The 24,468-nt window shown below is 40.1% G+C and overlaps 2 protein-coding genes across 3 annotated transcripts; one reads left to right on the top strand and one right to left on the bottom strand.

The window, feature by feature from the left end:
* Positions 1-1,120: 1,120 nt before the first annotated feature.
* On the bottom strand, positions 1,121-14,634 carry LOC141909869 (myotubularin-related protein 9-like). The gene is made up of 13 exons (XM_074800532.1): positions 14,532-14,634; positions 12,400-12,549; positions 10,824-10,983; positions 10,135-10,286; positions 9,588-9,716; positions 8,506-8,665; positions 7,598-7,702; positions 6,028-6,256; positions 4,918-5,056; positions 4,392-4,476; positions 4,169-4,238; positions 3,592-3,819; positions 1,121-2,730 (listed from the first exon to the last, which is right to left on the bottom strand). Exons 2-13 carry the CDS (start codon positions 12,544-12,546, stop codon positions 2,673-2,675), a joined length of 1,662 nt encoding a protein of 553 aa, XP_074656633.1. The 5' UTR covers positions 12,547-12,549; positions 14,532-14,634; the 3' UTR covers positions 1,121-2,672.
* Positions 14,635-14,813: 179 nt separating this feature from the next.
* Positions 14,814-23,618, top strand: LOC141909665 (uncharacterized). Of its 2 annotated transcripts, none has more exons than XM_074800223.1 (7): positions 14,814-14,884; positions 17,737-18,246; positions 18,734-18,825; positions 20,138-20,277; positions 20,817-20,971; positions 21,628-21,876; positions 22,629-23,618. In XM_074800223.1, exons 2-7 carry the CDS (start codon positions 17,785-17,787, stop codon positions 22,725-22,727), a joined length of 1,197 nt encoding a protein of 398 aa, XP_074656324.1. In that variant the 5' UTR covers positions 14,814-14,884; positions 17,737-17,784; the 3' UTR covers positions 22,728-23,618. The 2 variants fall into 2 exon arrangements, with proteins under 2 accessions (XP_074656324.1, XP_074656323.1); XM_074800222.1 differs by having other exon boundaries at positions 20,817-21,007.
* Positions 23,619-24,468: the final 850 nt, after the last annotated feature.

Genomic DNA, 24,468 nt, shown 5'->3' with positions numbered 1-24,468 from the left:
AAGATTATTGTAAATAAATCATTGATTTGAGTTATCAATTTTTTGTTCTCAGGCTTCCCCGACACCCTTATTCTCATAGAAGTATGCAGGGCTGAACGTAGCATTTTAATTTGAGGGGGCAGAGAAACCCAAAAAAGGCAATATTTGTAAAAAAGGCACTTTACCAAAATCTCTGGGGAGGGGCAAACTCCTGCTAAATACAACCCTGGTTTGTGTGTATGCCTGCGGGTCTGTGCGTGTGGTTAGCTTCCTTAGTGGGTCCATCTTAATGAAACGTCTGTACAATTTTAGTATGGTGCGCCACCCAACAACAGAACTAGGCGCTATAACTGGGTTTCAGTGACATGACCTTGAAGGCGACCTCCTAGAATGGGGTCAAAATTCAGAAACTGAAAGTTGTCTTGACAAAATTTAGCTATTGGACCTAGATACTACATATACAAAAGGTAATGGTAATTTCAGAGTACAAGCCTGAGACAAGAACCATTGTCGCTTGCTCTATTAATCGTCCTTTCATTGGATACAATTAAACTTCAAAATCCTTTACACGGACAACAACAACCGAGAATGTGTTTTGATATCGATAAGAATTTATTTCATATTTCACAATAACATATTTTTTATAATAATTTTCTAATGACTAGATATTAAATTACACAATAACAACCCCTCTGAACCACAACGATGATTTTTGATGTATCTAGGTATGAAAAGTTACCTCAATGACTTGAATACAATGGAAAGGTTAGGGTAGACTAAAGAGAGGCAACCTTTCATTCCTGGATATATCATCAACCCCCAATGAGGACCACCAGCTGCTATCCCACTAAACGGTGTGAGCATCGAAAGGAAAATTCTGTTAATTTTTAGTTAACTTTCAACTAGATTTTAAGCCTACCACATGAGAAATAATATAAGGCAAATCCTAAAGTATAATCCGCTTAATTCGGATCATTTGGGACCAACATATTCATCCGGTTTACCCGAAATCCGGATTAAACGTCATTTTCTTGTATATTAATGAACAACAAATGAACTGCAAATATTGTCCGGTTTAGACCAAACTCCGGATTAAGCAGATTTCACTGTATCTCGTGATAAACTCATGATTGATTCAAGGGTTCAGATATAGAGGTCTTGCAGCCATGTGGTTTTCCAACTTGACTACGCCATATAAATTGGTCGGCAAACATGACATTAAGGGATTTACGCGATGGACCGTCGGAAGTTTTTGAATCCCCTGATTATTTTTTGTGGACGGTGGAACCTCGTTACAAAGAACTCCAGGGGACCAGAAAATATGTTTGTAACAACTGCTAGTTTCTTTAAATTCATTAAATAATTGAAATTGTTAATTAGAAAAAATTTTCTTATTTGGAATAAAGATCTAGGTTCATAATCGTTATATCCGAGTTTGGTATAATGAGGTTCCCCTGTATTGCGAGTCGGCACCACTGGTTTGCAAACAAGCTATGATGTCACACACATGACCTCTGGAGCACAATTTTCATTCACAGAATTATGGATAGATTTCAACTCAATTCAAGAAGAAATTTGTTGTCCAAATACACACTGTTGCCACCTAGTGGACCAACTGTAGAGTCATTGCGATATCCCTTTGGAATTCTTAAGATAGAAAGATATTTCTCGCTGAGGCCCCAAATACGGGAAAACCTTATCAAGTTAAATTTTGGTTCAGTTGCTAATAATCAATTCACAGACAGGTTCAGATATTAGACCCATCAACCAATTCTACGAAGACAACTTGGATGTAGAACGTCTAGATCCAAGTTGTCTTGACCGGTCTGTAAAGCTAGGCCTCAACTTAAATTAAGAATATTTACAATAAAATTCTAATAACAATACAAAAACAGAAACAGTAATCTCTTTCAAATGTATTTTGAGGTCGGTGGACAAATCTTTTAAAAATTTCCAGCCCTAGCTTAATCCATGTTTTCAGCTGGATAACCATCCACCTTTACAGTAACTGAAGTAAGACATAGTCTTCTCGTAAACCAGGTAGATTTCAATGTTTCCGAACAATATGGATTAAACAGGGTCTACTGTTCTATAATTTGTCAAGCGCAGGTCCATTGAGTGCAAATTTACTCATCTACTAGTAACCCTACGGACAAAATCACGGTTGCAGAAAATTTATAGACAAGCAAAGGTCTAAAATTCTTTGATTTCTAGTTGGTACAAATTCTTTTATCGCGGAGGAAGTCAATTTGTAACCTAAGGTACCAAACCCTTCGTCCCCTATGTTAACAAAACCGGAGCCGAATTGACACATAATACATGTATGAAATCCAGGTATCGTTCATTCAAGGAAATATTTCAGACTCACAACCATCAATGAAGTTTGTTTGTTCAAATGAATTGGTATTCGAAAAACACCACTCACTCACTCCCGAAAAGTACGTACTTATCTACGAAGGGATCATTCACCTATCACGTAAAAACTGGGACAATATAATAATGAGCTAACTAATAACGACAAACAGCCAGTTAGTTATCACAACACAAGTACGTACTTCAACTACAATTATGTATGAGAAAGTGCGGACTTCCCCCGCTTAAGTAAGTCCTATCTAAGTAGAAATGCGGCAGAATTTGATCGTAACGTTTTGTCTTGTGCGAGTTGCCCCTCGTATTGCGGTGGTCCGCTGATCTTAATTTTGTGGAATCAACGCCGAGTTGGTCGCCTCCCTTTGCAACGCTGCCAACGTCCTGAAATTTGATAATAGTAGGACTAGTAAAAATTTTGCACATCAAAATTCCCCTAGTTATTTTCGATATAAGGTTGCACGAATCCAAGGATTTCGATGGCTCATGATGTAATATTTGTGCATCAACTGCGTTGGGAAATTATAACACAGTCAACGCATATTACTGGGGGCATTTTGCATTAAGAAAGCGAATTTGAAGTAGCCACTAGTAGCTACTAGAACTAAAGTTTCACCAGATCTTGTGACGGAATAGAGATTATCATGGGTGAACAATTTCTACAGGCGTCGCGAAGGCCTTAAATGGATTGAGAGCCATGATTGGGGTCGCATGAATTATGGAAAATATGGCTATTATTAGATCATTTACTAATTTAGAATATTTGGTTATTTTGAAATGAAAGATTTCTAGGGGGCATTCAGATATTTGAGAGAATTATTTCTGAAACTTTTACACAAACTCTAGCCCTTCCTACAGTTTTTAATTTGGTTTTGCATGAATTTGCATTAATTACCATATGCAAAGTATTTTCATACACTTTGCGAATGAAATGGTTTTTACAGGGGTAGAGGGTGCATGGGGTGTAAACCGCCCCTACAAAAAATGTCAGATTTTACGACAAAATGAAATACGTATTTCAAACTGATACCTTCAAAAGTTTGAATTCATCAGCTTTTCTCAGTATTTTCAAAAAAAGAGTTAATTATTTCCGATGAGCATTCTTTTTCAGTTTTAATTACTTGATACGCCCTATTTTGAAGTTACACCTGACCCTATTTTGAAGTTGCACCTGACCCTGGATCCGCCAATGGTTTACACACATTACCAGGGTATATCCAACTCAAATTATGGCTATTTTCTTACCTTCGTAGCCGGACAACTTTTGATTTCATCTCTTTCTCGTGCTCTTTAATGCGAGTGATCTCGGCCCACTTGGCTAAGTTGTGCTTCGGGTCGATCAGACAGCACTGGTACAGTCCGGTCCACACGCCGATGCTCTGCGGCGCCACCGACGGCCAGATCACCGACAGATTCGGCTCGTACAACGAATTGATGTATTCTGACATGACCTCCGGCCGGTTGACGAACGACCTACGCACGGGAAAATAAGAGTTTTTCCTTATATTCGTGATATAGGCCAACTGATTCTGTTTTTTGATATCCTCCCAAAACGCGGCATGTTTCGTTATGCTTTTATCGGTAAAAATTGTTTTTGATCAAGGGCTGGATCCATAGACGAGACCCAAGCCCAAAAGGAATCTGAAGACATTGTTATGGTATTAGTTTGTCAGAAGTTGGTCTATGACTGGTCTGAAATCGAAGCCCTCACTACGGAACCAGCCCCAGAACCTTTATCCATAATGATCATCCTAAGATTCGGTATTAAAAATCTAAGAATTGACCGCAGCTGGACCTCCGAGTTGGATAGAACTTAACTTACCATAAAGAGACCGTTTTCTCCGGTAATTTATGTTTTTTTCGCTCTGCCTCGCTGTTACACAGGAATGTACCTAAAACAATATTTTCATGGTCAAAGATTATTGTTGTCTTTTGATCAAAAATGAAGATACGTAAATGTGTCCAAATTCTTCAAAACTGTATAAGGCCTTATGGGTTGCTGCTAAAATCGGTCTGCTCAGGAAATTTGTTCGGGCTGAACTCACCGAATTGTGAACTGTAGCTGTGATGGAAGAGAGTGGTCAGGAATTGTTCGTTAAATTCGAATGAACACGGAAACTGTTGCCATAGCTAAAAAAAAAAACAATTGTAACAATCTATATAACTAGAACGAACGTCACGTACATATCTCCCGGACACTCCCAAAGTAACCTCCCAAACCCAGGTCCGGCATCAACATCGTTTTCTGAATTGACGATTCAACCATTTATTTTCAAGCAGTTTCGAAGTTTTCACTAGAATTCAGCATCATCAGGGAAACCAAAATAACCTAATAATGATATACGGTAATTTGAAAATATAGATGTACGTAACTAAGAAAGGTTATGGACAAGAACTGGAGAAAAATTCTATCAGGAAATAAATGGTTAAATCATCAACCATCAGTTTTGCTCACTAACTTTGAATACCGGGATAAATATCAGACTACCACATCAACATTGCTTTCTGTTGATAATCGCTACGCATTTGGTAATTTGCGCGAAAAATACGGAAACAGTTCGTTTTACTCACCTGCCAGACACAGTCGAGGAATAGTAGATATACGGGGGCCTCGGTGCGGCGGCGACTGACCGCAAACGCCGACTTCGCGCAACGATCGGAGAACATGTGACCGGCCTGTAACCACTCGCGTTCTACCAACGCTTCAAATCTGAAAACAACACATTATGATAGAGACAATATATTGAAGATAAGATTAGATAATTCATCGACGGCTTAAGATAACCAAATAAATTAGACAACAATTTGATGATGTCATAGGGGGCATTATAAGCGGCAGTCGTCTTTTCTAGAAGGGTCGAAAAGGGTAATTTGATGAATCAGCGGATCAAAATATCTGCGATAAATGTAAAATCCCACAATGGTGGTTCCTATCACCCTTCATCAGTCTACTAAAGATTAGACTGAAGTAGGAACCACCTACATTTTTAAGTCATTCAACAAACGTGGGATTTTACATTTAGGGTAACTTGATGATGTCATACGATTTATTGTGTCAAGTCACCTTTTCTAGAACAGCAGAGAAGGGTAAATTCAATGCCCTAATTTCCTGGAAGAGACATTAGGGGTAAGGGCTAAATTGATGATGTCATAGGGGGATCTATGGTGTCGGCCATCTTTTCCTGGTAATATCTATGGGAACAGGGGGATTTATTTAAGCAGCCATTTTTTCTAGAAGGGTCTGAAAGGTTTGATAACAACATAGGGGGATTCTACTAGGCAGTTATCATTTTTGGCAGTTATCATCTTTTTGTAAGGTTCTTAACCCTTTCAGTGCTGACTTATTAATACTCTATAGTGCTGGAGATAATTTGAAAATTTTTAAAAATGCCACCCTAGTGTGTTGAACCATGGGAATACCGCTATAGTGCGTCTACACCACGGCGCGGTGCAACGTTAGTTACTAGTATTTTACTATATTTGACAGGTTCTGCCATTTTTCAAGAGAGATAATTGCTAATTACTAATTCCATCAATACACCGCAGTGCAGTGTACTAGCAAAATCTATCACTGATTCATACACCGCGCTGCGGTGTAGACGCACTGAAAGGGTTAACTGGGTTATTCAGTCAAAAAGTGGATCGCAAAAATCTGGATAAAGCGGATAAAGGCGTACATACCCGCGGATCGTGCGACAATCCGGATCGAGAATCACCTGGGCCAGCGATGTCACCTGCAACGTCGTGTCGGTGCCCTCGGAGCCGTGAACGAGTACGGACGCTGACTCTTTATCGATGCACTGAGACACGACGCACGCGCACGTCAGAATATCCTTAACGTGATTCAACCAACCGCACGATTCTAACTTCGATAACCACTTATCCATACCCGAGTTCGTATCGCTACACGCTGCAAAATAGAAACGGAATGATTCGAAATTTCAGGGCTGGATCTGGCGTTCGATCTTTTAGATTTTAACCCATTAGCACTCAAGCCGCTTGTATCCGCATTGCCTATTTCTCCTCAAGCCACCCGCCCTGATACTTTTATTGTATGCTGCACAAAAACGGTCATAGCGGGATTTGAACCCAATAGCTTATGATAAACTAGACACCCAAGCCCTTAAAATACCGTATAGAAATCAACGCCTTCCTATTTGAAATTCTCGAGTATTTGGCGTATGAACATGACAGATCTGAGCGCTCACTTAAAATGCGAGTAAATTTGGATGATTTTCGGGGGGCCAAAAGGACTCGATTTGGGTGGCCCACCTCATCAAATCTTATATATCATATGAAAGCCATGACTATTTATGACAAAATAACACTAGCCTGTAATGCATGAAAATAAACAGCAAATGAGCTATTCGGAAATCGTGATAAACATGGATTTTCCCTTGAATTTTCTGAGGAGTAATCGACACTACTTAGTGAACTTCCTGAGTGCTAATTGAATGAATTAACCAGAGTGGCTACTATTTGACTTGCTCTTCCCTGACATGTAATAATTGACGATAACAATTCATTTTCTTAGTGCGCTCCTACAAATTATCAATGCACTTTACATCGGCATGAAATAAACATGAGCTGATGTACGTCGTTTTCTTCGACTTGATCTGCTAACAATCCAATCAATTAACACAAGACATAGATGGAAACTGTTTGGACTATTCGCGGCAAATTTCCGCGACTCTTCCCTGATTTCTAGCTTCTTTTAACGAAATTCCCCGACTATCTCCTGAGTTGTTTAAAGAAAAGAAAATTCCCCAACTTTTTCCCGATATCCAGGCAAATGTAATATGATAACAAATATGATACGTCTTTCAAATAACCCCCGGATTGAAACGGCAGTTTTTACAAATCAGGACCATTACTTGGGTACCCATCAAGTCTTGAATGAAAGTCTGATAATACTGACCCCTGTATTCATTATTACTTTATCAAGGTAATGAATGACCTGGTTGATCATATCAATGACGTTAAAGGTGGATTTAGGAAGGTAGCCTTCTTCTGATCGAGTCTATTGCGGAGAAATTTGATAATGTTATAGTTACGGTAAATAGTAGATTATGAAACTAAACCACTCCCATCACAGACCCCCCTACCTCCCTTCACACCTGACATACCCATTCGCTATCACCTCATCACTCTGAAGACCCAAATCAAACTATCACTATGCTAATTAAAGCTAGGTTTGCCCAATTTTTTCGGCGGCAATCTTGAATGAAAATTCACGACTCAAAATTCTCACCTTCGAGTAGTTTGATGAGAGATTCCTGTTGGACGCTGAACCGTTCTATCGGTTGATGTAGGCGGCGCCACTGCGAATAATGCGCCTCCGGTTCGACACCGCCACCTGCAACGAGTGCATATTCAAAATAATTTCAACATTTTAGTCACATGTCACTTTCATACACAGGACGCAGTTCTGGGCAAGATTTGACTCTGAGACGACTCAAATGAAAATGAAGAGATTTCAACTCAAAAGTTAATGCTAAATCACAACTATTAGAACAATTACCGAGGAATAAACCGTTTGATTTGAATAGACCTGGACCCGGTTTCATAGACTGAGTATCTAAGTTATCCCTAGGGGTAAATCCTAAATTTGGGTGACAACCACCATAGTTACAACGAGAAACCATGGTTATAACTGACAAATTCTAAAATGTTCCCAGGGACTATCTTTCTTCAAAATCTATGAAACTCAGGTCTATTAAAATGGGCTATAGTTCCACACCGGCAAATCAAAATTGCATATCAAACAGATTACTTCATTTTCAAATTATCCATCTCTTAGGGTCACTCTTTAATTAAGCCTTTCAGTGCTGACTAATTAATATCTTAAAGTAATGGAGGTAATTTGAAAAGTTCCAACCCAGTGCATTGAACATTAAAAGGCATAGTGTTAGAAAGCATCTACTGTACTCGGCTACACTGTGGTGCGGTGTACTGTTACACTGCTGGGCGGTGTACTGCTACACTGCGGTGCGGTGTACTGTTAGCCACTAATATTTCACTGTTTGACAGGTGAGAGAGAAAAACTAATTATCTAATACATCGATACACCGCGGTGTAGATGAACCGAGAGGGTTATTAACTCATGGATGTGGTTCATGACCGTAGGGCATGAAGCCGGATTCGATGCGAATTACGTACCTTTATTTTGCGCTACTTTAGCCAGAGATGGCGCTCGAGTATCGATGATGTAACCGCCTCGTTTGCCGATGCCGAGAGTGGCGTTGACCAGTTTCTCGTCGTCGCGACAACGTCTCGAGTTGGGACCGGTCAATGGCTGACTGCTCCTCAATATAACCGTCTGTAACAAAGTCTCTCATTAGCGGTCGACTACAGCCGAAACCCTTTGTAACCCAGGAGGCCTATTTCAGAAAAGATGGCCAAAATCTGTTTGACCCAAATCTTTTCCGTAAGGGTCTCAATAATTAAGAGCAATTTGATGATGTCATTGGCGGATCTATGAAGGCAGCCACAGTGTTTTTAGTAAGAAATTAACAAGCCAGGTCCCTTCGAAAAACAGGAGGGTCCCATAATATGTCACAGTCCCTGAAACGAAAGCTGGTTTGAAAAACAGGTGGTCCTCAAAAAACGACAGATGGGTCTGGGACCCGGGACCTGGCTCTTATTGAAGACACTGAGCCACCTTTTATGGAAGTGTCTTTCAGGCTATTTTACATATTTGATATGTTATAGGGTAACTTATTTATGCCATCTTTTCTTGGGAGGTTTATGGATCAACTATATGATATAGATTTATCAAGGCAGCCATCTATTGTAGAAGTGTCTACAGGTGCATGTACATGGATAATATTTTCCATAAAGAGATGGTGTCTCTAAGTTCAGAGTTAAATGTTGTTAGTTGTATAAGACAGGGTGGCCACTTTAAGTTCACTTGCTTTTCGTCCTCTGATTATTCCTTGACGTGCACGTTATTTCCCTGATATGATCAGTCAAATATGTAAGATATACACAGAAACTGAAGATGATTGACAGGTGCGGTTGTATCAGCTGTTGAAGACGCTCATGTAAGCAATAATACAACCACGTGCGCGATGCAAACAGGGACATCAAACTAAGAAGCACTGAAACTGTTTAATTTTACGCACAATCATGCAATGTCAACGAATTTCCTTGATTTTAGCTGTTTTGCGAGATTTCCAGACTATTCCCCCTGAATTCAAGGTAAGAAGCCACCCTGTAATATATGTATTATTTACCATTACCTTATTATCTTTATGGTAGTAACTGAGTACTGGGAATCGTCCCATGTGTCGGAAATTAGCAACTTTTTTCAACGTTTCGTTATCGATTGATTTCGGCACGACGACCGCCTGCGGGTACGATGGACAAACCTGAAATATGTATTCGAATTTCCAAATCATTTACTTCTTATAGCAAAATTGACACATTGTACACACTGCAGAATAAATTGTGCTGACAATATTTGATGGTGTCATAGGGGGAATATGAAATTTAAGGCGGCCAGCTTTTAAAGTAGGGTCCATAGGGGTAATTTAATGATGTCACCGGTGGATTTAAAATGGCACCCATCTATTCTGGAAGATGTATAGGCCTAGGGGTTATATGATGATATAGTTAAGGGTATTAAAGAAGGTACGTAGCCATCTATTCTGGAAGTTTCCATGGCAATTTGATGATGTCATGGCGAGATTTACGATGGCAGCCATCTTTTCTGAAAGTGTCTAGCGGTAATTTCATAGCGTCGTAGGGTGGTATACGAAGGCGGCCATGATTTCCGGAGAGCACTACCTCGAAGTCTTTATTAACGTGGCTGATTCTCCATTCGTCTGTCGAGCTGATGATACGTGTGAACTCTGATTCCGGGGTGAACGCTTGCCAGCCGTCCTCGATAATCTCAAAACCGGCTCGATGGAAAAACGGATACGACAAGTTGATGTTCTCTACGAAATAAATTTTCAATATCAACTCAACTAGGGACACAATGCTCGCATGGCGGAATGCTTGACAATCTAATAAGCTCGATATTCAAGGCCCCCAGGAGAACAAATACAGTAATCAATGAGTTTGAAACTCATCAATCAACTTTGCAATTAAATGTGATTACAAGATATGTACGGGGTATGCAGAAGCTACAGGCTTCAGGCCACAAATGATATTTTGGCCACAAAAACGGCCACAGGCCCCAATTCTTCAGACGACAATTGGTTCTACAGGAGGATACATATACACGTAAAACATTGAAATAATTGATAGAAACAATGTCTACAAAATTTCCTTTCAAAGCTTCAATATTCTTTCAAGTGCTGATTTCAGTGAGTAAGAATGGCTGCCTGTTGGCCATCTTGATTCTGATCAGGCTAGTTTTTAGCTACCGATATAGTGAATGCAATAATCGCCTGGCGGGTCCAAAATGGGGTGAAAATCAACAGTGAAGCTTGGTCAGCGCCCCTAAATATACCCAGAGTTATGCAACATACCAATATTGGAAAGTTGTTCGATGCTGCTGGCGACATTCAGGCAGTCCTCGACTGACGGAATATCCAGAGACAAAAATGTGAAATCTTTACACCTCAAAGTGAGAACGCCGACCGAACCCTGCAAGCGCTTCTCCACGCAATCCACGTTCTTGTGTAACAACTAGAAAATAGAAACACACGTATACAATGTATCAGATACAATAGGCCTATATCAGCAGGGAAAGTCTACCCGGAGCCAACCACTAATAGAGCAAGGGATGGCTATGAATACAATGATTCTCTGACGTTCCATGATTCAGATATTCTCTCGGAGCCACCCACAACAGAAAAGGATGACTTGAGCAACCCACTATAAACAACATTTGGCTCCAAATTTTATAATTCAGATCAATTCAAGCCACAGCGTAGATAAAGGGAAATTGTGTGGAAAAAGGGAAATACCATATTGAATACCATACCATTAGATAAACATTCTCAAAGCCATCAACATGAGTAGGCCTCAGAGATGCTAGGGCCAAAGTACCAAAATTCCAGAATTTAGTACGGGGGGGATCTGGGGGTCCTCCCCCAGAAAAAATTTTGCGTTTCTGCATCGCCGGAGATGCAGTATCATGATCGGCATCTTTCATCTGAAAATACGATGGCAGGCATTCGTTGTGCTTCACATCCCTCGCTGCCTTCTTATGCCGCGCGCTATCCGGGTGACGAAGAATATCTTTTTTCCCGCCACTAAAGTATTTGACCTGGTCTTTACAAATGACGCAGTACGCCACGCCAGCTAAGTCTATCTTACGAATGTAGTTCGATAAGTAGTCCCCATTACTGTCCTTACACTCTAGCCAGTGCCAGTTAAATTTATTTTTTATACCGCTGTCCATTGCCTTTATATCGGCCGACTCCCGACTGAAATCTTTCCGTGCGTGCTCATTTTGCAGACCGTCCCGCAAAAAGAAAGTTACAAAGCTGCGTGCCTCAGGACATAGCATGCGCGTGGTAATAATTAAGATGATATTTATTAAATATCATCTTAATTATTACCACGTGCATCTTCACATTGTTGGCCGTCAGCGGGACGATGTACAACGGCGCGTAAAGATAATTGACTTTTAATTGGAAATGGCGTCACAACAGTGGCGCTCCGCCTACGCACGCACAGATACCACAACAAGCACACATATATACATTGTAGCAGAACGTCCTCGGAAACAGAGACCAAGATAAAATAACACAGAAGCGACGACGAGTACAAGCAAACGAACACTTTAACGGTCCGTGCCATTACTGGTCGCCGCCAGGAATTCTCACCAAATTTCGGCGATCCTAAATTTCCGGAATTCCAGATATTTCCGGAAAACTAGCATCTCTGAGGCCTACTCGAGCCCAAATATTCGTTAAAACCCCCCCACCCTCACTGGTTCTGGATGACATAGGCCTAATGCGGATAACCGAGAAGAATGCAATGGGCCAAAATGATTTGGCTATAACCTGAGACACCCACTGTTGGATTCGGTTATTCGGATAGTCCATGGGCCACCAAAATAATTAAATTGAAATTATCAAAAATAATTTCTCGTACCCACAGTTCCTCTTTGTGGTCTTGTCTTGACGACAGGAATAGATGATGTCCAGTGATACACAGAGTTCCTTCCACCGATGGTTTGAAAGGTCGACGCATTACAACGTTGTCGACTTTTGGTGTCTTGATAAATTCTACGAACTCCATTTTCTGAATAAGAAAATCAATGATTCAAAGAGAGGGCTGATGCCTAGGCCACAGAGAGAGGGAAACTTAAGGGATAGCTGATGTGAAGACCTTGCGGGTTATGACAGTTTGGTCTGACCATTTTTCCGGCCTCCCAGCCGTCAACAACTTGTTCTAGTTAGATCTACACTGCTTAGGACTGGAAGACTATAGGATGGTCACCAGAGCAAACTTTCAGATCAGGGAACCCTCTAGCCATAGGCCTATTTGTCTAGTATCTGGCAATTGTTCCCAAACAGTACATCTTCCGGTATTCAGACCACAGGGGCTCGTCACGATAGCTGGGGGTCAAAAATCAAAGATTTGACCCAGTATCCTAGGTACCACCTATAAAAAAAGAAAAGGGAGCTAACATTTTGACATACTAGAATTGACCTTCTCATTTCAATCGCTCATAACTTCGTAACCCATCGACCGATTCGCACGAAATCGGTTTCGTTTCATTCCTAAGAGGTTACTTTTTCGTTTGAGACCTTCCGCGACAAAATCGGATAAGCGACACCCGAGAAATCAGGACTCAAACCCAAAAAAAACGAGTCAAAATAGCCAAAGCCGGAATTACTAGGACGTCTCGGAGTAGTCGATTCCCGACGAAAAACGATGAGTTGACGCGGTTCCCGGACGTAAATCATCACATATCATACATCGCTGGAAAGCTTATGAACTGACCTTATTGAAAAATGCCTTTATTTGATAATCCGTTCCGATACCCGCGACTGGCGAGCTGATAATCCAGATAATCTAAGGTCAATTCTAGTATGTCAAAATGTTAGCTCCCTTTTCTTTTTTTATAGGTGGTACCTACTGTCCGTCACACATGCTTTTCGTGCGACGTTTTGGTCCGTAATTTCGTTAATAATCGGTTGATCTGTAAATATTATGCATCAATTTGTTCAGTAAGGAATTTGCATTCAGAAATAAATCATGAACTGGCAGAAATTTGTTTGTGTTTTCTTCTATCAGCGATAGTTTACCTAGCATACGCTCGCGTAATGCTGAAAAACGGCTTTTATGGCCCGTCACATGGCGCCACCTACTGTATTTTGAAATGAATGAGCAGGTGATGACGTCACTGTAACGTTTTCGAGCGTCCACGGAGCGGATTTTTCAGCATTACGCGAGCGTATGCTGAGTAAACTATCGCTCATAAATGAAAACAAAAACAACTTAAGTGAAAATTGTTGTTTATTTCTGAATGCAAATTCCTCACTGAACAAATTGATGCATAATAAACGTAGATAAACCGATTATTAACGAAATTACGGACCAAAACGTCGCACGGAGAGTAGGTGTGACAGACAGTAGGATACTGGGTCAAATCTTTGATTTTTTACCCCCAGCTATCGTGACGACCCCCTGTGATTCAGACTTGGAAACCTCTAAACTGAGAGAGGGTCAAAAGAGCCCTGCACCCGTGGTGAGTGTGTGGTAATGATTATGATGACACTGACATAGGAATCGAATAGGCCCACGACTGCAACAGGTTTTTCACACAGGGACTTGTCACGACTGATAATGGATGAGACCAATGATGGGGGTACCAGTATCCCGCAACTGTATAATATTATACAGGGATAGTGGACCTAGTCATTGATATTGGTTTTTTTCATTCACTATCAATTGTGACAAGTAAGTCCCTGTGGTTTTTCACTGTGTCTGTGGGCCCTAGCGTGGGCAATGCCCATCAGATGGAGGGGAAATGTCATCACTTGGGCTGTGTAGTGCCCCACCAGTGCCAGTGTGTGTGGGCAGGTGGCGGCCCAGAATTCCAGAAAGAAAAATATAGAACTGCAACTTCGTCTTTGACAAAAAACTAAAGGCTTGAAAGGCTTGAAGTCCAAGTAATATTCTTTTGTTTACTTGGGTTTTGCGTGGGCCTTTAGTTCGGATTTAACTTATTCTGTCATTCCTTTTTTACGGGAGCGATAAAAAAGCTGTGTTCTTACCAATAATTAGGTAAAATCCTATCTAAAATCAGTCTTCGACTTCGAAAAATCGTTCGGAGCGATGTTCGGAGCTGTCAAATAATGAATTCTACGCCGTACTAGTGCGCCATCTAGCCTGTGAGAAATAGGATATGATCGAAGTTTTTCAAACAATTTGAATCGTTTTGCCAAAGTAAAACAATAAAAATCCATATTATTAATCATAATATTATAATATATAATATATTAATTATAATATCGAAATATATCCAAATAGATATGAAATAGTTTGAGGTTTGAAGGTCGCGTGGAGTCTCTGCGTTTCTTCCATTTCTGGGTTTAGAAAAACGCGTTAGAAAAATACAAAAATTGAGGTAAAAACCTTTGCATATCTCGCTGATGGTTTGTAATGAAACGTTTGCCGATGCGTTATTGAAATAATCAAGATAAGCTACTTTTGGATTTTGAACTGTCATTTTTGAGCGTCATCGCTAAGATATGAAATTTGCATATTATGAGTCATTCTGCAGAATTTCCAGAACCTGCCCTAAGAGGCCACATGGCTTCTCAGGGCAGGAACCTGACCTGAATAGAATTAGAATTGGTATTTTTCAGAAACAAATTAAAAAATACTAATATTTTTCATAGAAATAAAGAAATGAAAAAAACTTTTTTCTGTGGGAACATTTCTTATCAAAACATCATCAAAAATTTCATCTATAACTTAATGAAGAAGAAAAATCACAATTATTCTCAGGAATAGTATTTTGCTGCTATGTTAGGTAGGCCTAATTAATGATAACGATGATACAAGTTTTTGTAACAATTAAATTATATGATTCCAAGCGGCGCTGTTTTTATTTAATCTATGTAATCTATAATTTACAATTAACGTGCTATGTTTCTTCGACCAATTTCTTTGCACTTCACTTTCTTGTGTTACAATTGCATACGTATTTCTATACATTGTTTGCATCAATAAATATGAATGCACTTGCAACAAATGGCCCCTCAGGGTAGGTTGATATCGGAAGTCAAACTGCAGCAGTTTAAACTAGCCTCTCAGGGCAGGTGATATCTCCAGAGTGAAACTGGCCTCTCAGGGCAGGTTGATATCGGAAGTCAAACTGCAGCAGTTGAACTGGCCTCTCAGGGCAGGTTGATATCGGAAGTCAAACTGCAGCAGTTGAACTGGCCTCTCAGGGCAGGTTGATTTCTGCAGAATCAAAACTGGCCTCAGGGCAGGTTGATATCAGAACTAAAACTGCAGCAGTTAAACTGGCCTCTCAGGGCAGGTTGATATCGGAAATCAATCTGCAGCAGTTGAACTGGCCTCTCAGGGCAGGTTGATTTCTGCAGAACAAAACTGGCCTCTCAGGGCAGGTTGATTTCTGCAGAATCAAAACTGGCCTCAGGGCAGGTTGACATCGGAAGTCAATCTGCAGCAGTTGAACTGGCCTCTCAGGGCAGGTTGATTTCTGCAGAATGAAAGTGGCCTCTCAGGGCAGGTTGACATCGGAAGTCAATCTGCAGCAGTTGAACTGGCCTCTCAGGGCAGGTTGATATCTGAAGTCAAACTGCAGCAGTTGAACTGGCCTCTCAGGGCAGGTTGATATCGGAAGTCAATCTGCAGCAGCTGAACTGGCCTCTCAGGGCAGGTTGATATCTGAAGTCAAACTGCAGCAGTTGAACTGGCCTCTCAGGGCAGGTTGACATCGAAAGTCAATCTGCAGCAGTTGAACTGGCCTCTCAGGGCAGGTTGATATCTGAAGTCAATCTGCAGCAGTTGAACTGGCCTCTCAGGGCAGGTTGATATCTGAAGTCAAACTGCAGCAGTTGAACTGGCCTCTCAGGGCAGGTGATCTGCAGAACTCAAACTGCAGTAGTTAAACTAGCCTCACAGGGCAGGTTGACGACAGTAGACTACGTATATAATTGCACCCGCAGGGCTGATCAGATTAGATTTAATTGTGTATGCCTTATTGCTTGTGGCAACTATAATTATGCCATTGTCATTAGATAAAGTATAAAACTGATTAAAGTTGGCCTGCGCTTAGGTAATTAACCTCACGAAAAAATAATATGACATATGATCAACCAACCCTTACCCCGAAGAAAAATATGATCAGCAGAATTACAATAGAGTTGCTGCGAAAGCAGTAGAAACCCCCAAAAAATTCACAGTTGAATAAGAATATACAGCATATTGAAACGCACTAATATCAGTGGACGACACAAATTGTTTATGTAGGCCTATAGGATATTTGAATAATTAAATTAATGCTTTGAAATTTATATAATCCCCATAACTTTCTGTCGTCAGTTAACTACATGACTTTTTAGAAATACATTTCTTATTATGAATGAATTTTAATTGAAATATTACTTTCGTTTTATTTGTTAAGTATCGATATATCAATACATTTAATTTATTTCATTTTAATCCATTTAATGACCCTTCTCGAAATTTGCCATTTAACAGAAAGTAGAAACGCTTTACTCAATAAATTACTGAATGAATTGATATGCTTGGGACGTCTTTTTTGTTAGATATGCCCGGGAGGTGGGAGTGAACCCTCAACTTGGTTTTTCACTCCCACCTCCCGGGTAGTATACATATGCTTCTTCCAGTTTTCTCATGATGGAGCCCCGGAGTGTCCTCTAAATCATGCTTGTTCCGCAAAATGTGTTATCCTGTCTATTTTAAATTGTAATTTTCTACTCTGTAAAATTAATTGTCCTTTTTCTCCTTTATTGCATTATATACTTGTATGTTTTACTGTAAAACTTTTAAGTTGTAATAAAGTATTGAATTGAATTGAATCGTCGAGCAGATTTGAGCCTCAACTTCCACAGTATACATTTAAAGTTAGGGTTTCTTAATCATCTCATTTTTTTCGGTTAGCTTAGGTTAATGATAATGGGTAGGCTAATCTCAAAATTACACTGGTTACAAAGTAAAACATCGCAATGAAAATGAGTTGCGAATGAAGAGCACAGATGAGTCATGCAATTGCAAAGCCAAAAATTTAAAATTTCAAGGGGAAAACGAATATTCGGTTGTTAGAATGAATTTTAATTCTATATTCTAACTTTTCAGCTTCTGGATTGTGAGACTTAGGCCTATTATGTATTATGGTTACTGACTAAACCCTACCTCCCGTCAAATCATATGAAAATCCAGAATTTTTTTTTCGTGAATGAAGTTTGTTTTATTTATCTACAGGGGGAACTATGAACTCATCAATGGAATATTGATAATTCTATCGTAAAAATGGTTTTACCGAGAGTGCTGCGCCGGGGTCCGACTTTCCGCTTCGTGTTCTTGTGCGTATGCGCTATTGCCATCTATCTGGGATTTCAGATATTCAGCGTAAAACTGCTCACGTCTTCATCGAAACGACGAAATTCGGCTCCGAATGACGACCGCGACGTGGAGGCGCATCGGCCCGTCGTGAAAATCGACGCGCTCGGCAGATTGCTGAAACCGAACTTCCCGGCGTTCGCGCGAGTCGTGAAAAAGAATAACCTCGTCATCAATGAAATGGAGAGTCTGAAAAAGATCATCGCCGCGAAAGAACGACGAATCTTCGATTTTCGTCGGCGCGTATCGAATTCGGTCGCAACGACCGCGGTGGCAGTTGTTCGGTCGTTTAAACCGTTAGGGATGAATCCAGAGCTCATCGCGAAATATCAACCGGACGGTGAAGGCCGGTTTACTTGTTTCAATTCAGGGGTAGGTTAGAAAGTTTTCTTCAGATCTTCTGGGTCAAGTTTTATATAGATTAGTTTTAAGCAAAGCTAGCTGTGAGATCAGGTTCAATTGAAGACAAAGAAAGCATATTACATCTTTCTTTTCATTCTTAGATTCAAGCAATTGAAAATTGACTGATTTTCTGTGTAGACTTAGAGTAATGGAAAACATACTGATTTTCTCTGTAAAGTAAAAACAATTGAAAATGAATTTGTTTTGACTTGAGTTTAAGTAGGCCCAAATGAAAATGAACTGATTTTTGAATATTGATTTATGAACTGAGTGTTAAAACAATCAAAAATAGAATGTTTGACTGTAGAGTCAAAAGTAATTGTAGAAATTGACCATCAAATGATTTTGACTGTTGAGTTAAAGTAATCAAAAATTAATTGTTTTTGACGGTAGAATTAAGCAATTTAAAATGTACTTATTTTCACAAATAAGGAATCTTGATTGTTTTTCTTTTTAGGAGAAAATGAACATATCACGTGTCAATGATGATTACTGCGATTGTGAAGATGGTTCCGATGAACCAGGAACATCTGCTTGTGCAAACTCTAGGTGAGTCCTTGTATTAACTTAGAGTGAAATTGAATCGACAATTGAATCAGGAATGATTCAAATTTAGCCTCAGTAGTTTAAGCTTCACTATTGTGGCAACTGAGGAATCCGCCATTTGTGGCAAGTGAGAATCCACCAGCGCTGTGCTAGGATGAAGTATGACATCAATGGCAATGGCGATGGAGGATTCCTCCACTTACCGCATTGTGGCAAGTGATGATCCACCAGGTGTGCTAGTGTGCAGTGAGGCATAGACTACTGTGATGATAAAGGCTTCCTCCACTTGTTCAAGTGAGGATCCACCAGGTGCACAAGTTTGCAGTATGATGTCGATTACTGTGGCAATAGAGGATTCTTCTTTCGTGCTCTGGGATATCGACTTCTGTGGCGAAACAGGATTTCTGCACTTGAGGCATGTGAGGAGACACCATGTGTGCGAAGGCGAATTTATTGAAATGTACTCAGTTCAGGCGCGGATCCAGGGCCATACAGTAACTACAGCACAGTGAAAAAAGGGCACCAATTTTGAAAAGGGCCAGTATTAATGCCCAGCGAGCGAGTTTGAGTTTGAGTGCCATTCATTGGTATCATGCCACTAAATTTACCTTCACATTCAATTTGCTTATGCCCTTTTTAGATTTTTGGCGAAATTTGCCCTTTTTCGATTAAATCTATAGAGTCTCTTTCAGAATAGTGCCCCTTTGAGGAAAAAAAAATGCCTTAGATTGCCTTTTATGATTTCGGGCAATTAATTTCATTCACATTTTGCTTTAGGCCTAGTACAGAAAAGCAATCATTTTCTATGGCGCACAAATTGTGTGCCCTTTTATTTACTTTTTTCCCGAAACATAAATTTTTCAATGGCATTTGAAAACTGCGACTACTGCATTTGCTGCATGTGCGATAGTCTGGATCCACGCCTGCAGTTCTGAGTACTCCAACTGCGCATTTTTTGACAAATGTACTCGAGTATGGTACTCAGCACATCTATCCAAGGGTGTACTTAATTTTGGGTATTGTATTGAGTATTATACCGGAGAAAAGGAAAATGACGGTCACTCATTTGCAGTTCGGCCATATTTGTTGCAACCAAAATCAACAACTCATTCATCTACAGAGGATACTCATAATTGAGTACCCTATACTGGTCAAGTACCGTAACCAGAATCAGGTATGTTTCGATAAATTCGCCTCTGGTGTTGCCGTAGTGGCACTAGGGGATTCCTCCACTTGAGGCAAGTGAGGATCCATCAGTAGATGCTACGTAGTTTGCCCTAGGACATCAACAGTTTAATGTTTTCTCATTGTACAGGTTTTATTGTACAACTCAAATCGCCGGTATAAACGGGATGGTCGTGTCGTCGCGGGTGAACGACGGTATTTGTGATTGTTGCGACGGCAGCGACGAATGGAACAATATCACGCTTCCCGATAATATCAGAATCGACGAAGGTATGTTAACGCTAATATAGAAATACTTATATCTATACGATTTTGGCAATCAACGGACGGTACATGAAGAATTTGTTTAACTTGGTTTTTAGGCCAAAACTTGTCCGACTTGAGAACTTGTGGCCGACTTGTGGCTCTGCTCAAGTCGGATCTTTTAAGAAAAGTGAAAATTTGTCCAACTTAAGGGCAGTCCGAATTGGACGGTGCATTAGACTTCTCAACTCAGACAAAATTTGTCAGAAAAATATCAGGCCTTGAATTTAATGATGGAAGCAGCAGCATTTGCAGCCGGTTTGTCTCCTTACCGTGAACTGCTGTGGGTTTATGCATCGTACATAATACACGAAACACCACACACACACAATGAGTACATACAGCTTACTCATTGTCTAAAGCTGAGTAGTAGCATAAGAACACTGCACTGGGATGCAAATTATGAATCTATTGCATGCAGCGGTTAATAGATCTTGCATTGGAGTTTAGAAGATGAGAATTTTCAAAAGATATTTTCAATGCTTTTGTAAACAATTTTGTTTCAGATAAACTGAAGTATGTGGTGATGCACGCGCCCTGTCAGTCAACCTGCTATATTCATTTAAAAGCGCTAGAAGCCGAGAGACAAATCCAACAGCGAGGGGCCGTCATGAAACAAGAGTACTTAAAATACGCCATAGGGCAACCGTTTATGGAACATGTAGGTTTTCACAGAACTGGAATGAATGGTATGCAGGTATCATTCTATAGCCGATTAGTACCTGCTTTCATAATCCCTCTTGCAATGAGCTTGAAGCCCAGAGACAAATCCAACAGCAAGGGGCCATCGTATAAAAGAATACTATAAATACACCATAGGGCAACCGTTTATGGAACATGTAGGTTTTCACAGAAATGGTACCAATGCAGGTATCATTCTGTTGCCGATTGGTACCTGCTTTTGTAAACCCTCTTTTACAATGAAGTGTTAATGGCCTCAATCTCCAGTGATGATTATCTAGCGGAGCAGTACGTTGCAAGGGGATCCAAAATGAAGGCGGATGTCCAAAAGAATGTAAGGCATGATCTTGGATAAAGCAGCCTTGTCAAATGCCCACTGTTAGTTTTTTTTGAAGAAAAACATGAATAGGTCCGAGAGAACAAGTTTGCAGAGTTTAATGATCTGTCTTGTTAAAAAGAGCAGCATCTATTGCAAGGCTAAGGCCTCGGTGTTCTCCATAATGTGGAAGACACTGGGTCTGAACCTCGTGACGAACTCCTAAACATACCGCTGTATTGGCACATGAAAAGAATCCTTTGAACAAATTATTGATTAATTGATGATTATCATTCTTATTTTCAAAAACATTTTTTCAGATCCACGGACCGCATGGTCTTTTTTATAAACTCTCCGAGACGTGTTTCAATTTCGAAACATCCCAGTATAAATACATAGTCTGTCCGTTCCGCGAAGTTCGTCAGGATAAATTATCGCAGTCGCCGAAAAATATCGGTCGAACTCCGACGCTGAGTCGCCTCGATGCAGATGAAGGCGGAGGTTGGATGCTGGTGATGGACCGCGGAGATGCAGATGGCTGCCCAGATGGAGATCACAGAAAAAGTCTGGTGAGTCTCGTGAAATATAGTTTTGAGAATTTTGAAAAAAGCGGTGGAATTATCATTTTCATACTAGTCATCGAGCTAGGTCCAGAATACTATTCTCATTTCTATGGACTGAAGTTGATACCTACCGACCTTAAGCGATGGGTTGAAATTTTATACCTTCCTCTTACTAGGTATCAAACAGGTATCTAATATATATAGTATCGAAGTTGCCTTTTCAAATTGATCCTAAACATACTGCGATAACGGATCCTGGAAACAACCAATAATTCTAACTCAACGAATCAAGCCGACACTAAGGCTGGGTCCAAGTAAAATATAACCATTTCGATAAATCTAGGTCATAAAAGGACAAGAAAATTGTTGAAAACGGTTTCAGATTAACTGATGTCGTTTTAACCCTTTCAGTGTTGACTAATTAATACCCTATAGTGCTGGAGATAATTGGAATTTTTTTTTTAAATCCACCCTAGTGTGTTGAATAACGGGAATACCACTATAGTGCTTCTAAACCGTGACGCAGTGTATCGTTAGTTACTAGTATTTCACTATGTTTGACAGGTGCTGCCATTTTTCAAGAGAGATAATTACTAATTACATCAATACACCGCAGTGCGGTGTACTAGCAAAATCAATCACTGATTTATACACCGCACTGCGGTGTAGACGCAGTGAAAGGGTTAAGATACAGGTGGTTTAACTGATTTCATTTTCAGATACAGTTTGAATTTGTTTTAACTGATCTCATTTTTTAGATACGGTTTAAATGTGGTTTAACTGATCGTGTGTCTCACGTCGATGAGGATGAAAGATGCGTTTATAAATTCACATTCCAAACTCCAGCTGCTTGTTGAAACAAAATGTGACCGCTTGAGAGCCTGCTTCTAGTGGAATGTCTGAATATGCCTGACCCTAGTGGAATACATCTAGTGAAATATGCCTGCTCGTTGCGAATTACGTCTACTCCTAGTGAAATACGTATGTTGCCAGGCGCGAATTTGTCTAATCTCAATGGAATGTGCGTGGCCATGGTGGAATATGGCTACTCCTAGTGAAATATGTCTGCTAGTGAAATACATCTAATCTTAGTGAAATACGTCTGCTCCTAGTGGAATATGTCTGCTCCTAGTGAAATATGTCTACTCCGAGTGAAAAATGTCTACTCCGAGTGAAATACGTCTGCTCCTAGTGGAATGCGTCTGCTCCTAGTGGAATATGTCTACTCCGAGTGAAATACATTTACTAGTGAAATACGTCTGCTCCTAGTGGAATACATCTACTTCTTAGGGAATATCCCCGCTCTTTGTGGAAAATATCTGCAGATGTAGACCGTGTTATGTGACATGGTTGAAATTATCGCCGCCCTTTTGTAAACCTTAAGGTTCTTGCAATGAACTTGTAGAGTGAGCATACTATATAGAATGGTAAAAGTCTAAACTCATCGAGAGCCTGAAAATGTATTCATAACTGGAGTACAGTCAAACCTGCTTAATCGAGATCAATTTAATCCGGATTTCGATCCAATCCGGATATTTTCTACAGTCCACCTACATACACGTTTTTAGCATAATGATGTTTAATCTGGATTTCTGATAGACTGGATGAAATACTTTGGTCCTTTTCTAAGTAAGTGGGTTGTAGTGAATGGTTCGTTCATTCATTCATTCATTCATTCGTGATATATTTACATTGTCTCAAACTGTATTTATAAGAAAAGTCAAACGTGAATTATTTTAGAAATAAAATCGTGAATTATTTGAAAAATCGATCAATTCTTTAGTGGTTTTGCGTTTTCAGTCTTAAGTCCTTGTAATGCCAGTGTTCGGACGAATTGATATTGCATTAGAAAAGAAAGGCACATGTATCCGCTTTTATGAGTTGTAGGAGCCGCAGCATTATAAACGATGGCATTATAGAACCGATTGGATAGAACAGACTTCGACTGTACATATGTAACCATCCGTGCCCGGCATGGATTCGAACCTGATGGCATCGAGATTGCCATGGTGCGGTTTCATGCCGTGGCAGAGTGTATCAGTGACGCTATCACTGGTTCGAATCCCTGCCGAGAGAGGATGCATATGCACATGTAGACCGAAATTTCAACTGAGGATGATTTTTGATGAACTTAAACGCATTTTATCCGTCAGAACAGTCTACTAAGAGACATGTCAGGGCAATGACACTTTTTGAAATACTACCAGAAATTAGGACCATATTTGGGGGAGGGGCCGAATGAAATAGACTTTGAGCATTGGTTTCGAAAGATCCACTCATCGGTAACACTTGTTAATCGTTTTCGTTCAAAATATGCACATGCTTCCAAAAGGCTGCCTGATCAAATTGTATGAGAAAAAAGCAGCATTTGGCTTTAAATATGCTACAAGTTGTAAAAATTGGTTCTCTTTGATCTTATTTTCAAAAATCGTATGCGCAAAAGCTTCAAGGACCCACCGGCATTTGTATATGGGCACCTTGAGAAAGTTCCACTTTCGAGAAAAAAACTGTTGATGTTTTGAGTGATGTTATGTGTTATGGTGTGTGCTTTTCGCTTGTCTACTTATTCTTATCTTGCGTTTGGATTTTTCTAATCGC

This window comes from Tubulanus polymorphus, chromosome 8 (genome assembly GCF_964204645.1).
Source record: "Tubulanus polymorphus chromosome 8, tnTubPoly1.2, whole genome shotgun sequence".
Classification (NCBI taxonomy): domain Eukaryota; kingdom Metazoa; phylum Nemertea; class Palaeonemertea; order Tubulaniformes; family Tubulanidae; genus Tubulanus; species Tubulanus polymorphus.
Note: the sequence above shows the minus strand (reverse complement) of the source record. Positions and strands in the feature narration are given on the sequence as shown.